Source organism: Bubalus kerabau, chromosome 1 (genome assembly GCF_029407905.1).
Source record: "Bubalus kerabau isolate K-KA32 ecotype Philippines breed swamp buffalo chromosome 1, PCC_UOA_SB_1v2, whole genome shotgun sequence".
In the NCBI taxonomy this organism is placed as follows: Eukaryota; Metazoa; Chordata; class Mammalia; order Artiodactyla; family Bovidae; genus Bubalus; species Bubalus kerabau.
This window is the reverse complement of record NC_073624.1, coordinates 89,032,374-89,048,527: the sequence shown is the minus strand read 5'-3', so window position 1 is coordinate 89,048,527 and position 16,154 is coordinate 89,032,374. Positions and strand designations below refer to the sequence as shown.

Here is a 16,154-nt window from a genome sequence, read left to right as displayed (position 1 = left end):
TCCAGACTATATCAACACACAGTGGCACTTACTTTCCCACCTCCTACCCAGTCCCCAAACTGGTTATTCCATCCTTCTGTTCTTTCATCTTAGTGAACAAACAATACCAGCAGCATCCAGTTTCTTAAGCCAAAAATCTGGGAATCAACCTGAGCATTTCCCTCTCTCCCTAACTCTGACCATTCAATTAAATACCAGCTCTTAAGAAAAGAAGAGGAGGGAAAAGCAAAGGAGAAAAGGAAAAATATACCCATTTGAATGCAGAGTTCCAAACAATAGCACAGAGAGGTAAGAAAGACTTCCTCAGTGATCAATGCAAAGAAATAGAGGAAAACAATAAAATGGGAAAGACTAAAGTTCTCTTCAAGAAAATTAGAGATAGCAAGGGAACATTTCATGCAAAGATGGGCACAATAAAGGTCAAAAATGGTATGGACTTAACAGAAGCAGAAGATATTAAGAAGATGTGGCAAGAATACACAGAAGAACTATACAAAAAAGATCTTCAAGACCCAGATAATCACGATGGTGTGATCACTGACCTAGAGACAGACATCCTGGAATGTGAAGTCAAGTGGGCCTTAGAAAGCATCACTACGAACAAAGCTAGTGGAGGTGATGGAATTCCAGTTGAGCTATTTCAAATCCTAAAAGATGATGCTATGAAAGTGCTACACTCAATATGCCAGCACATTTGGAAAACTCAGCAGTGGCCACGAGACTGGAAAAGGTCAGTTTTCATTCCAATCCCAAAGAAAGGCAATGCCAAAGAATGCTCAAACTACCACACAATTGCACTCACCTTACATGATAGCAAAGTAATGCTCAAAATTCTCCAAGCCAGGCTTCAAAAGTATGTGAATCATGAACTTCCAAATGTACAAATTGGATTTAGAAAAGACAGAGGAACCAGAGATCAAATTGCCAAAATCCATTGGATCATTGAAAAAGCAAGAGAGTTCTAGAGAAATATCTACTTCTGCTTTATTGACTATGCCAAAGCCTTTGACTGTGTTGATCACAACAAACTGTGGAAAATTCTGAAAGAGATGGGAATACTAGACCACCTGATCTGCCTCCTGAGAAATCTGTACACAGGTAAAGAAGCAATAGTTAGAACTGGACATGGAACAACAGACTGGTTCCAAATCAAGAAAGGAGTATATCAAGGCTGTATATTATCACCATGCTTATTTAACTTATATGCAGAGTACATCATGTGAAATGCTGGGCTGGATGAAGCACAAGCTGGAATAGAGATTGCCAGAAGGAATATCAATAACCTCAGATATGCAGATGACACCACACTTATGGCAGAAAGCAAAGAAGAACTAAAGAGCTTCTTAATGAAAGTGAAAAAGGAGAGTGAAAAAGTTGGCTTAAAACTCAACATTCAGAAAACTAGGATCATGGCATCCGGTCCCATCACTTCATGGCAAATAGATGAGAAAACAATGGAAACAGTGAGAGACTTTTTTGGGGGGGCTCCTATGGTTTTTCCTGTGGTCATGTATGGATGTGAGAGTTGGACTGTGAAGAAGGCTGAGCACTGAAGAATTGATGCTTTTGAACTGTGGTGTTGGAGAAGACTCTTGAGAGTCCCTTGGACTGCAAGGAGATCCAACCAGTCCATTCTGAAGGAGATCAGCCCTGGGATTTCTTTGGAAGAAATGATGCTAAAGCTGAAACTCCAGTACTTTGGCCACCTCATGCGAAGAGTTGACTCATTGGAAAAGACTCTGATGCTGGGAGGGATTGGGGGCAGGAGGAAAAGGGAACGACAGAGGATGAGATGGCTGGATGACATCACTGACTCAATGGACGTGAGTCTGGGTGAACTCTGGGAGTTGGTGATGGACAGGGAGGCCTGGCGTGCTGTGATTCATGGGGTCGCAAAGAGTCAGACACGACTGAGCGACTGAACTGAACTCAAAATCACTGCAGATGGTGACTGCAGCCATGAAATTAAAAGACGCTTGCTTCTTGGAAGAAGAGCTATGATCAACCTAGACAGCATATTAAAAAGCAGAGACATTACTTTTCCAACAAAGGTCCATCTAGTCAAAGCTATGGTTTTTCCATTAGTCATGTATGGATGTGAGAGTTGGACTATAAAGAAATCTGAGCACCAAAGAATTGATGCTTTTGAACTGTGGTGTAGGAGAAGACTCTTGAGAGTCCCTTGTACTGCAAGGGTATCAAACCAGTCAGTCCTGAAGGAAATCAGTCCTGAATATTCATTGAAAGGACTGATGCTAAAGCTGAAACTTCAATACTTTGGCCACCTGATATGAAGAGCTGACTCATTAGAAAAGACCCTTATGTTGGTAAAGATTGAAGGCAGGAGGAGAAGGTGATGACAGAGGATGAGATGGTTGGATGGCATCACCGACTCGATGGACATGAGTTTGAGTAAGCTCTGGGAGTTGGTGTTGGACAGGGAAGCCTGGTGTGCTGCTCTCCATGGAGTCACAAAAAGTCGGACACAACTGAGCGACTGAACTGAACTGAACTGAACCATTCTTTCTCTTGTTTATCTTTTGAATCTTTCTCCTTCTAGTCTCATCACCACAGTTCAAATTGTTGCAGTAGCCATCTAACTGATCTTTCTGTCTTGAGTTTCCCCTCTTCCATTTGTAATTCATCTTCCAAATTAACTTTCTCAAATCCAGATCTACCCCAGCTTCTCACATGCATAAAATTCTTCAGCATGCCTTCATTATTTTCAAGATAAAATTTAAACTCTTTAGTCTGACATATAAAGGTCTTAACCATCTTTACTTTGCCTACCTTTCCTGAAAAACCCCCTATCGATCTGTCTCTCTCTCTCTCCTTACTCATCTATCATCTGTTCCTGATGTGTTTTGTGTCATAACTAACTACATTCAGCTCCCCTACTTTTACCATCCTCCAGCCTTACCACACATGCATTCTCTGGTTCTCCCTCTTTGATTGTTCCCATGATCCCCTATTCTCTAAGCTATTAAGTACTAGTACCTCTGGGCTCCTTTAACCTTGTTTATATAGAACCGGTATGTTGTTGCTGTTCAGTCACTCAGTTGTGTCCAACTCTTTTTGATCCCATAGACTGTAGCATGCCAGGCTTCCCTGTCCTTCATTATCTCCCAGAGTTTGCTAAAACTCATGTACATTGAGTCGATGATGTTATCTAACCATCTCAAGAGGTTTTTAAATCTTTGAGTGGAGAATAGACTTTTGGATCCTGACGCACCTGAATTTGAGTTTGTTTCTGTCACTATCTATGACCTTGGGAAAGTCACTTTACATATCTGCGTCCATTTTTTCCATCTATGTAAATGAGAGTAGTAGTTTATTCTCACTCATAATAATACGGGTTCAGTGCATAATTCCTCCTCAGTTTTCTGGTTGTTCTTAAATGGGATTTTTATAATTATAAGACAAATACATGCTAATTGTGAAAAACTAAAACATTACATAAATATACAGATTACAACGGAGAAGGCAATGGCACCCCACTCCAGTACTCTTGCCTGGAAAATCCCATGGACGGAGGAGCCTGGTAGGCTGCAGTCCATGGGGTCGCTAAGAGTCGGACACGACTGAGCAACTTCACTTTCACTTTTCCCTTTCATGCATTGGAGAAGGAAATGGCAACCCACTCCAGTGTTCTTGCCTGGAGAATCCTAGGAACAGGGGAGCCTGGTAGGCTGCCGTCTATGGGGTCGCACAGAGTTGGACACGACTGAAGTGACTTAGCAGCAGCAACAGATTACAAAAAAATGTTTATGTAAATCATCCTTAGAAAAAACCACTTCAGGTTTTCCTCTCTGTCAAATTTAACAAATATAGTGTTATTGTTAAAATAAGATAATCTTATAACACTCATTTACAGCTTGCTTTTTATTTAATAATATGCCTTGAATGTTTTTGCATATTACTCTTTATAATGGTTTTTGAATTTTCCATTGTACAAATGCACAGTAATTGATTTACTGAATCACTTCATGAACAGTTTTGGAATGTTTCCAGTTTTTTACTATTGCAAACAATGCTGCTATAGATGAACTTGTATAGAGAGCTTGCAAGGAGGCCATTCTTTCTGATTAATAAAATCACTGGAATTATCTGGGATTTCTAAAATGCAGCAATTTCTTTAAAAACCTTTATCTAACTATAACTGCTCCTACTAATGGATAGTTAGTAAGAATATAAATAAATGCAGTTGTATCATAATGATTTGTATTTATGTCTGTCATATTTTTATATAGTAAGAATACAATCCCAGGTAGAATTTGGCAATAATTGTTTCACTCTTTTTACTGGCATTGAACCCCAAGCATATAAGTCCCCTAGCCTCCACCAAATAAATTGCTTTACATTTGGCTCAATTTTTCAGCCTTATTAAGATTTAATAAATCAATTCTAAAGGAAATCAACCCTGAAAATTCATTGGAAGGACTGATGCTAAAGCTGAAGCTCCAGTACTTTGGCCACCTGATGTGACTCATTGGTAAACATCCTGATGCTGGGGAAGATTGAGGGCAGGAGAAGAAGGGGGCAACAGAGGACGAGATGATTGGATGGCATCACTGACTCAATGGACATGAGTGTGAACAAACTCCGGTAGATAGTGAAGGACAGGGGAGCTTGGTGTGCTGCAGTCCATTGGGTCACAAAAAGTTGGACATGGCTTAGCGACTGAACAGGTACAATGAAGATTTAAGTATCAAGCATTTCATAGTAGGAGATTTAAATTTAAGGATTTCATAGGAGTCCTTTGCAGGTAATCTAATATACTTATTTGGCCCATAAAACTAACTGGACATACACATACTTAGCCCTGATCCCAATAGGCTGAGTGGCAACAGCATTGTCTATTGTTTCAAGTGTGGCTACTAGTATGCTTCTAAACAATAGAATAAACTATAGCTTGGTCTCTCAATCAAGCTGCACCACACACACACAGTATGGCTTTAAAGGAGTAAGATGAAATTTCATACAGCATTCCTGAAAATCTCTCACTTTGGTTACTCGATGTGATTAATGGTTATTGTGGCCTAAAAGAAATCACTTGTATTTTTGTATTTAGCAATTCCCCATTTAGAATGTTTAATTCTCTCAATCCCTTGAAAAATTAACACTAACCATGGATGTTTCAACATTAGCAGAATACTGTTGACATTATCCAGACAGGTCTGGATCATTCTGAATTTTTGAAGACCAAACACATTAACAGTGGCGACATCACTGAAAGTCAGCAATTAACAGCTCTAAAATTGATGGTACCTCACTGAACTAGTTAATCAGGAATATCTCCTCTGTTTACCCTCTGTAAGATTTAGCTTTAGCCAAGGTCTTTGTAAAGATTAACCAAGTCGTGTTTACAGAAGACACATCAGATATTGTAAAAATCATTTCATTTCACAATAGAGAAGAAACACTGGGCTGAAATTAGGGAGCTTATATTTTGGATGTGGTCTGTCATTTTTCAAGCTGTGTGATACTGGACATGTCATTTAAGCTCTCATAATCATTATATCCTCAGGTGTGGAATGAAGACGATAAGATGCATCTTTCTCTTTCACATGGCTTTTCAGCTGGCCATGTGCAAAGCTAAACCATGTGGGGAACTGTTATCACTATTATTGCTTTTATTTGAGGTTAAGGAAATATTTTAAACTATTAATAGTTCAGTTTGCAACTTGGATCGCTGCTTGAAATGTCTGTTAGCAAAACTTCACTAGAAGGGTGTAGCACACCCTTAAACCTTGCAATGTGAAATTTGTCAGTGTTACTTTCAGTTGAGCCCTTTGACCATGTGTGAAATAGCAAATTAGTATTATTCTTCACTGAGTGGATGGACTTTGGAAAGGGATGTTGCGTAAAACCCCCAAATTGTATCTTATTGTGCATGTCTATATAAATGTTTTTCCAGAGAGAGGGTTTGCACATTTTTATAGGTCAGATTTTCAGAAGAGTACATGATCACACGTGCATCACTTATAGAGATGCTCAAGAAATTTTGCCACTTTTTTATGATTTCTTATTTGGACAAAAGATACAGAAAAACACTTCACTGATAAAGGTTAGAGAAGCTATCCTCTCTTGTACTTTTCTTCTTTATCAATCCAGTATGACTCCAATTTGGAGAATCAGCAGTCAGATTTTGTGTGCCCCTCATGGAGATCACACAGGACTAAACTGGTGTCCACCTGCTGAGAGCAGAGTGACACGTACTCTACCCAACTCCACCTTGCAGTTCTACCCTCCTCTCTTGTGGTTGACACCTTTGGTTGTCAAACCTCTGCCTGAGTTTCAGATACAAACAGGCACACATGTAAGGCCATGATGACTACTAACAGGAAAGCTTCAAAACTGCAGCTTCACTGAAAACCTCAGAGCTGGATTTAACACAGCATCAGCATTGATACTGTCGGCAAACGTCCATTGGGAAGAGCCAAAGGGCCCAATATCCATTTATGAGAAGAACTTGGAAGGCATACAGGATACACAGTGGGTGGCTTTTCTTTCGGTTTGGGAAGTACTGAGAAGTTGGGATGTCCCCAGTGCCTGGACTTCTCACAATTGCCTGTGATGTTGGTGCCATGAACACCACTAAGCTGTCACGTTTTCCATTTTAGCCATGTCAAGCTACCTCTTTATCATTAAATATGAACTACCTGAAGTAATCAGAGCATTCATGGGACTCGAAGAAAATACTGGGTATGTCTTCTGTTTTCTCTGTAACATCGATAGACTCATTCTACTCGGTCTTTTCTGATTCTAATATTCTGGTCTTTCTTTTCTAGAGAATGGTATCTCAACGGCAACTACCTCGTCATATTTGTGTCTGTTGGAGTAATTCTTCCACTTTCTCTTCTTAAAAATTTAGGTAAAGTCATTTTCCACTTGGATTTTCATTTCATATTTTAAGAGGTAAGCTGACTGTAGATGCCATATTCACCTTCTGGAATTTCCTAACTCCTAGGTTACCTTGGTTATACCAGCGGATTTTCTCTTACTTGCATGGTGTTTTTTGTCAGTGTGGTAAGTGATTTTTGACATGATCCTTGTAACTTGGTAGGCATGTGATGCTTTCAGTGCCTGAAACAGTGTCCTAATTTTTGTTCAAGCACATCATTCGCATGAAATAGTTCTTGCATCACAAGCGATTTTCTTGTATTCTCATTTGGAATGAGAGAAGAATAGTCATGAGTTTAAATATGTTGAGTTAGAATGTCAAGACCATTGCTAATAGTATGTTCTAGGCACACTAGATGTTATAGTTGGACAAAAGGAACACTTCAGCAGGAATGTGACAATAACTCAGTGTTTAAAAAGGTGGAGGAAGAAGAAGTGAAGAGACCCAGAAAATAAATGAATAGACTCTAGAATTATCCTTATTTGCATGAATCAGCCATTTTCTCTTACTCATTCTACCCATGAAGAGAAGGTGACCACAGGGGAATTAAAGAAAGAAATCCTTTCCCACCCTATCCCACTCCCCTCTAAAAGGAGGAATTTCAGCAAATATCATGAATGCCAACATTTATATAGCATTTCTCCAAAGAGGCAAACGAGGAAGGAAGAGTTTCTGATGACTATTTTCATTAGTTTGAAGAAATGAAAGAGATGAAATGCAGCAAGAAAATGATCATCTTTCTTATGGAAGAGTATGCACGAAGCTTAGGATGGAGTCACACAAAATACTGTCTTGTTGCCAACCATAGCTCCAACTCCAACCATAGCTCCAGCTCCTTCCTTTGAACAGAGGCTATAGGGAGTCTCCATCATCCATTAGTCTAAGAGGAATTTTCAGCAGAGTTCCCTCATATCTACCCCATAAACCAACCATATGGATTTTTGTTTCATTGTTTTCCTCAAAGGGCTGACTCTTTGTTGTTGTTGTTGTTAACGATCTGGTCTAGGTGATTTACAAGAAATTCCAAATACCCTGTCCTCTGCCCGTTCTGGATCACAGTGTTGGGAATCTGACATTCAACAGTACAGTTCCAATGCACATGATGATGTTATTCAACAGCTCTGAGAGTAGTGGTGTGAACTTCATGATGGATTACACCCACCAGAATGCTGCAGGACTTGATGAGAACCAGGCCAAGGGCTCTCTTCATGGCAGTGGAGTAGAGTTTGAAGCACACAGTGATGACAAGTGTCAGCCCAAATACTTTGTCTTCAACTCCAGGGTATGTGAGAGCCAGAGACCTCTAAGAGCCTAGCAATGGAGTCTCTGAGTTTTTATTTCAGAAGCTGAGATGGCCTGAGGTAGCCCTCTGTGTTGGAATGCTAAATATGAGGTGTTATCTTTGTTTTTCAGACGGCCTATGCAATTCCCATCCTAGCATTTGCTTTTGTATGCCACCCTGAGGTCCTTCCTATCTACAGTGAACTTAAAGAGTAAGGCAGCCATCATTTTAACATTTAAACTTGCTTTGAAAATGTGCTTATATGTTCAAAGGTGCTTTATACAGAAGCATAGTTTACAGCTTTGTCTTTACAGAAAGTTTATGCTGTAACCATTCATCAGTAACATGCTTTAACCACAAAGGTATGAATCAGCCCCTTCGCTACTTTCTTTTCTCCTACTCCTTCATCCTAATGATCCAGGTGAGGGGTCCAGGGGAAGGAGGAACCCATGTCTGCAAGGATTTTGGCAGGCATGTGGAATTTGAAATTTGTGGAAAGAAGATGTCACCTGAGCTGGAAATAACCCACACCCATGCAGACCAAAAATTATGGTTAGGGTGGCCTGGCTAAGCAGCTTCTTCTTTTACCCTGAGGGGAGGGTGTCATATAATAATTCTCATCTTCTTTACCCAGACTTCAATACTCAGTTCTCACTAAACAACAATAACTTGCCCCATATATTCAGATATACTTCTTGAAAAACTTTTAGAGCACTTCCATTTACTTGGAAAGTCCTATATAGGAGTTCATCTACACTTGATCTTAGCTGAAAGAGAAGTGATAGCAATTACCCTAGAGGCCACATGATGGTTTAAGCAGCCAGGTGCCTCCACAATGGTTTCCAGAAGCTGTCCAGGTAAAAATATCAAGCTTTCAGGTAGTCTGGACTCCTAGAAAGAGTGTTTTGTTGATTCTTGTGGATTCTTGCCCTCAAATCTATCTCACTGTGAAATATGAAGGCTTTCTGCATTAGAAGCCAATTTGACCTTTGTGTCAATTACACTCTCAAATGTGCAATAGACAAGCATACTTATCAACATAAAATAAGCTGATCCTTTTCTAGGAAGCTAGTTGTTTCTAAGACTGAATTGGTAGCATTTAATAAAAATGGAAGCAAATCCTCCGTAATTCTCGAAGGCAAATTTAAATAAGTGATGTTTTCTGCACTAAAAATGTGGTTTTATAATGAGCAACACATATATTATTTTCTTAGCTTTTAAATTGCAAAAAAGTAGTATTTTCATCAGTTCAGAAAATCAAAGCTCAATGTCCTTTATCTTTTTCAGTCGGTCCCGGAGGAAAATGCAAACAGTGTCGAATGTCTCCATCACAGGGATGCTCGTCATGTATCTGCTTGCTGCCCTCTTTGGTTACCTAACCTTTTATGGTAGGTCACTCTGTCAAAGTCATTCTCTTTGTGCAAATCTTAGTTGAACAGGTCATTAACCTGGTAGGTATAATTCTTTTAATTACTCTCAATAAAAAGCATGATCTATAGATACACATACTCAATTAGCATGCTATTTTAGCCTCCTCATTTGACCTAAGAAAAATTGAATTAGGCTGCCTAACAGTTTACAATAATTTGTGAATTTCCTCATATTTTATAAAAAAAACCTCTCAATCATAATTCCTTTTCTTAAGGCATAAAGGGTATTTCAGCTGTATGTTGTAAAGCTCTTTTGGTAGAATAACTAATTAACAAACAAATGTCAGAAAAAGTACAAAGTCCTTGAGTTAGAATCTGCTTCTTGTTTACCAGTCAAGTCAAACCTGGAAGCCTGGAGCATTAGACAAATTTTCTGGCTAATTTCATTCTATTCTATTATAGTGACTGGTTTCTAAGTGAACAGGACATGACAGCATTCCTTTCAATCTGGGGACATACTATCAAAAAACAAAGTGATTCTGGTCACATTAGATTATGCTGAAAATATTTCCTCTATGGACACAAAAGGAGCAGGATTGTTCTTCTCTTCCCTGAAGCATGGCCCTAGAGATAAATCTCAGGGAATCAAACATTAATATTAATCAATGTTATCAACTTACATATACTTTTAAAATAAAACTCTCTATAGTTTTATATTTTTTTCTGACTGACTCAGTAAATTAAATTGATTGCAAGACAAGTTGGGGACGAAGAGGCTGGAGAGGGCACCATTTGCTTGGGTTTTTTTCTTTTTGACTAATATTTGGTTTTTAACCAAGCTCTGGTTTAGATTGTGCATAAACTCTGCTGGTTGTAAATTAATGAAAGTCAGGACAATGTCATTGATAGTATTTTTATCCTCCTTTGATTTCGAGGGAAGGAGTGGGAAAATCAGAATACATCTGATTCTATAAGTATTTCCTTATCATGTGTGCCTGGAATCCTGAATGAACTGTATTTTCCAGGAGGGCAGCATCTTAATCTTAGGGCATTATTCATTGAAAGACTCTATAGCAATCATACTACTTCATCTTTGCATTATTACTTAGTCTCAGTTCAGTTCAGTTGCTCAGTGGTGTCCGACTCTTTGTGACCCCATGGACTGCAGCACACCAGGCTTCCCTATCTATCGCCAACTACCAGAGCTTGCTCAAACTCATGTCCATCGAGTTGGTGATGCCATCCAGCCATCTCATCCTCTGTCGTCCCCTTCTCTTCCTGCCTGCAATCATTTCCAGCATCAGGGTCTTTTCCAATGAGTCAGTTCTTTGCATCAGGTGGCCAAAGTATTGGAGTTTCAGCTTCAGCATCAGTCCTTCCAATGACTATTCAGGACTGATTTCCTTTAGGATTGACTGGTTTGATTTCCTTGCAGTTACTTAGTCTAATGAGTCTCAACTCAGTGAGACAAACAAAAACTTGACAAAGTCCAAGAATATGTCTATCAGAGTAATGATGGGGTCATAACTGTTGAGCTTGGAAAAGTGTTAGAGATCATTTATCCTAGGGTTTCCATACTGGGTTTGGAGAAGCTGCATCAGGGCTCACTAGGTAGGTGGGAGTCGAAGGAGATGGCAAGATGTAAGTGACAGTCTGATAAGGCTTAGTCGTTTCATCCATTTGAACCAGAGGACCTCAGCCTGTCCTGTTTTGTGATGCTTCTGTAAAACAGAGAGATTTACCACAATGTCAGTGACCCAGAGAAGAACCTTACCAATTTTTTATTAAATCTGCAACTTTACAAACTTCAGGACCCTTTGTTCATTTGAATAAAGATCACACAAGGTGGCCCAGCAGTAAAGAATCTGCCTGCAATGCTGGAGACGCAGCAGAGGCAGGTTCAATCCCTGGGTTGGGAAGATCCCCTGAAGAAGGGCATGGCAACCCGCTCCAGTATTCTTGCCTGGAGAATCCCAAGGTCATAGGAGCCTGGTGGGCTACAGTCCATAGGAACACAGAGTTGGACATGACTGAAGTGACTTAGCACACACACACAACTAATAAGTTGAGACAGGATAAAAACAGAGGTGTCTGGATTCTCAGATCTGGGTTCTTCCTACTATACTGGGTTCTTCCTATAAAACGTTGTCATAGGTGAGCAGTGCCGATTTGACTGCATTAGTGGACTCATTCTCCTCTTCCTCTTTGCAGGAGAAGTTGAAGATGAATTGCTTCATGCTTACAGCAAAGTGTACACATTTGACACCCCTCTCCTCATGGTACGCCTGGCTGTCCTTGTGGCAGTAACACTAACTGTGCCCATAGTGCTATTCCCTGTAAGTACCTGGGTTTGGTAAAAGAATCCTGCTTGACCAGATAGATTAGTACATATGCTCTGACTTGATGTTGATTCAATTCAAATGCAATTCCTGAGAACATTATATTTTATATAGCCTTTTGAACCTACTGACTATGTACTATGTAGATACAGCAAGTATTTTTAGTTTTTATTATTTATTTACTTATTAAAAGTTAAAAAAATTTTTGGCCAAGCCACCCAGCTTGGCAGAGTTTAGTTCATCGACCAGGAATCAAGCCCATCTCCCCAGCAGTGAAAGCACAGAGACCTAACCATTGGACTGCCAGGGAATTCCATAGAGCAAGTATTTTTAAATGCTAAGCTGAAACTCCAATACTATGGCCACCTCATGCAAAGAGTTGACTCATTGGAAAAGACTCTGATGCTGGGAGGGATTGGGGGCAGGAGGAGAAGGGGACGACAGAGGATGAGATGGCTCGATGGCATCACTGACTCGATGGACGTGAGTCTGAGTGAACTTCAGGAGTTGGTGATGGACAGGGAGGCCTGGCGTGCTGTGATTCATGGGGTTGCAGAGTCAGACACGACTGAGCGACTGAACTGAACTGAACTGAAGTACTTTTCAAATGTAGGGAAAAAATCACCAAATTTATTTCTATATATTTGTTTTATGGTTTTATTGAGATTGAAATTTATTTTTAAACTAAAATTTTAAAAAGCACATCTTGAGCTTTTCTCTCATAGATTAGTAGAAATGAGTAGTAATTCACACAACTTTTGAAGTTTGAAAGCCAAAACCACATTCACTTTCAGATTATATTGCATTTTCACCACAGTTCTGAAGATATTTCATTTTTTTGCCTCCTAGTGCTATTATGCTGCCTTAATGTTCAAAAGTCACCCTATTTAATCTGATTCTTGAAGGTGAATGAGCAAGAGATTCATGTTAAGTAAATGACACACTACAACCAAATTTCCTTTAAAAAAATAGTCATATTATCCATCATATATCTCTTTAATGCTTCTAAGACTGACACATACCCTCTTGCCAGACTGGTATTGGGACAGTCCCTTCATGGCATTTACTATTGGGGTCAGTTGTTAGGGGATCATAGAGCAGGGCTGGCTGTGGAGACTTGAGTTACAATTTAAAACCACTACCTATGGAGAAACACAAGTCTGCACTTTCCTGCCAACTCTCCTTCCTTTCATAAACACTGAATTTACCATTCATTTTAGGGGGAAAATTAGCAGCACAGTAGTCAGCACTGTCTTGTACAGAATGTTCCATACAGGGCCAAACAGATGAGGGCTAGTCATATAATGACACTGTGGTCACTTTAAATGCAGCTTGTGTGCTGAAATATTTGTTGGCACATTCCTTTTTCATGAGTGCATGAAATTAGATCTTTATTACAACGGCAGCTAAGAGTTTACTTTTAAATAATGTCTTGTCTCTCATTTATCTGAAAGTATTTCAAATGTCATGCACACAGCTTTAGCCTAAAATCAGCCCCATTGTAGGTATAAAGCAGAAGACAGCTGTAGACAGAAACTGTTAGTTCAGTTCAGTCATGCAGTCATGTCCGACTCTTTGCAACCCCATGAACTGCAGGACGCCAGGCCTCCCTGTCCATCACCAACTCCCGGAGTTCACCCAGATCATGTCCATCGAGTCGCTGATGCCATCCAGCCATCTCATCCTCTGTCGTCCCCTTCTCCTCCTGCCCCCAATCCCTCCCAGCATCAGGGTCTTTTCCAATGAGTCAACTCTTTGCGTGAGGTGGCCAAAGTATTGGAGTTTCAGCTTTAGCATCAGTCCTTCCAAAGAACACCCAGGACTGATCTCTTTTAGAAACTGTACCATAGGGTAAAATTTTCAAGCAAGCAGCATTGCCAAGAAAAGAATATCTGGAACCCTTCTTTTTGTGTGTAAAGATATTACTGATTAAATTTTGGCACGCAGTGGGCACTCATATGATTGTTGAATCAAAGCATTTTATAAAAGAAATCTGTTACGTGCTTCTGCATTGCTTTTTATTTTTATTCATAAGCCCTAAATGTGGTGCTTTCAAGCCGAGGTCTTGGGAGATTACTGGACTTGGTTGGGTTACCCAGTAGCTGGTAACAGTTAAGCTAATGCATTACTCACAGATGACACTGATGGCTGCGGTCATGATCACGGGAAGTAGAAGTTAGCCTTTCATTTGGTGATGATCATTTCACTTTGACGTTAACAATCCAGACTGACCATAGACAGTCTTCCCCTGTTTAACAGATAAGGCGTTGGCACAAATCTGACCATCAAGAATGGCAACATATTTCCCATTAGACGTATTTCCCATTGTGGTCTGGAAGCATTTCCCATCCAATGCCCATTAAAACCAAAATTGACCATTAGAACCAAATTTCAGAACGCATAACTAACTGCTATCCTTCAATATGTATTTTCATTCAACATTCAGTTCAGTTCAATTCAGTTCAGTCACTCAGTCGTGTCCAATTCTTTGCGACCCCATGAATCGTAGCACGCCGGCCTCCCTGTCCATCACCAACTCCCGGAGTTCACTCAGACTCACATCCATCGAGTCAGTGATGCCATCCAGCCATCTCATCCTCTGTCGTCCCCTTCTCCTCCTGCCCCCAATCCCTCCCAGCATCAGAGTCTTTTCCAATGAGTCAGCTCTTCGCATGAGGTGGCCAAAGTACTGGAGTTTCAGCTTTAGCATCATTCCTTCCAAAGAAATCCCAGGGCTGATCTCCTTCAGAATGGACTGGTTGGATCTCCTTGCAGTCCAAGGGACTCTCAAGAGTCTTCTCCAAAGCCACACTTCAAAAGCATCAATTCTTTGGTGCTCAGCCTTCTTCAGAGTTCAACTCTCACATCCATACATGACCACAGGAAAAACCATAGCCTTGACTAGACGGACCTTTGTTGACAAAGTAATGTCTCTGCTTTTGAATATGGTACCTAGGTTGGTCATAACTTTCTTTCCAAGGAGGAAGCATCTTTTAATTTCATGGCTGCAGTCACCATCTGCAGTGATTTTGGAGCCCCCAAAAATAAAGTCTGACACTGTTTCCACTGTTTCCCCATCTATTTCCCAAGAAGTGGTGGGACCAGATGCCATGATCTTCGTTTTCTGAATGTTGAGCTTTAAGCCAACTTTTTCACTCTCCACTTTCACTTTCCTCTTCACTTTCTGCCATAAGGTGTCATCTGCATATCTGAGGTTATTGATATTTCTCCTGGCAGTCTTGATTCCAGCTTGTGCTTCTTCCAGACCAGCATTTCTCATGATGTACTCTACATAGAAGTTAAATAAGCAGGGTGACAATATACAGCCTTGATGTACTCCTTTTCCTATTTGGAACCAGTCTGTTGTTCCATGCCCAGTTCTAACTGTTGCTTCCTGACCTGCATACAGATTTCTCAAGAGGCAGGTCAGGTGGTCTGGTATTCCCATCTCCTTCAGAATTTTCCACAGTTTATTGTGATCCACACAGTCAAAGGCTTTGGCATAGTCAATAAAGCAGAAATAGATGTTTTTCTGGAACTCTCTTGCTTTTTCCATGATCCAGCAGATGTTGGCAATTTGATCTCTGGTTCCTCTGCCTTTTCTAAAACCAGCTTGAACATCAGGAAGTTCACAGTTCATGTATTGCTGAAGCCTGGCTTGGAGAATTTTGAGCATTACTTTACTAGCATGTGAGATGAGTGCAATTGTGCGGTTATGAAACATTTTGTTTGTAAATCTGCCTCACCCTTACAATGTTACATTGAGATGGTCTATATAATTGTCCACATTTTCCCCTAGAGGTTAGGTGTATGCACGGTGACCGGCATAGGATAAGCTCAACGTATTTGCTAAGGAAGACAATCTCCAAATGAAGCTTGCCTTTTCTTAAGTTGTATGAACTGCCTTTTCTAGCAAAAAAGACATAGACTCTCCCCCTTGCCAACATCTGCCATGAACTTCAGTTTGAGTGAGGATCTTGGCTACCTGAACCAAGCCTCCATGCTTTGATGGATGACATAAAAGCAAGTTTGGCCTCCTTGCCCCAGTCAAATACATTCAGGCTGCATTTAGTCACTTCTCTCCCAAAATGATAGAAATTGGTTGTGCTGCATTTCTTTGTTTCTTCCAATTTCAACCCAAAATTTTCCATGTGTCGCATGCTGAGTCAAATAGCATGTTTCTCCTGATGAGTTTCTTTGAATTAAGAAACTCTTGACCAATAAGTTTATTTACTTTGTTTTGTTATCCCCACACATAA

General features: G+C 40.2%; 1 protein-coding gene across 1 annotated transcript in view; it reads left to right on the top strand.

Moving 5' to 3' along the window:
- The window catches only part of SLC38A4 (solute carrier family 38 member 4), an 83,948-nt gene that overhangs the window by 57,939 nt on the left and 9,855 nt on the right, over window positions 1–16,154 (top strand). The window contains exons 7-13 of the mRNA XM_055581702.1: window positions 6,624–6,705; window positions 6,792–6,874; window positions 6,971–7,029; window positions 7,911–8,186; window positions 8,318–8,397; window positions 9,474–9,574; window positions 11,768–11,892. Of these exons, the coding sequence (XP_055437677.1) occupies window positions 6,624–6,705; window positions 6,792–6,874; window positions 6,971–7,029; window positions 7,911–8,186; window positions 8,318–8,397; window positions 9,474–9,574; window positions 11,768–11,892 (806 nt within the window). The remainder of the gene's footprint in view (window positions 1–6,623; window positions 6,706–6,791; window positions 6,875–6,970; window positions 7,030–7,910; window positions 8,187–8,317; window positions 8,398–9,473; window positions 9,575–11,767; window positions 11,893–16,154) is intronic.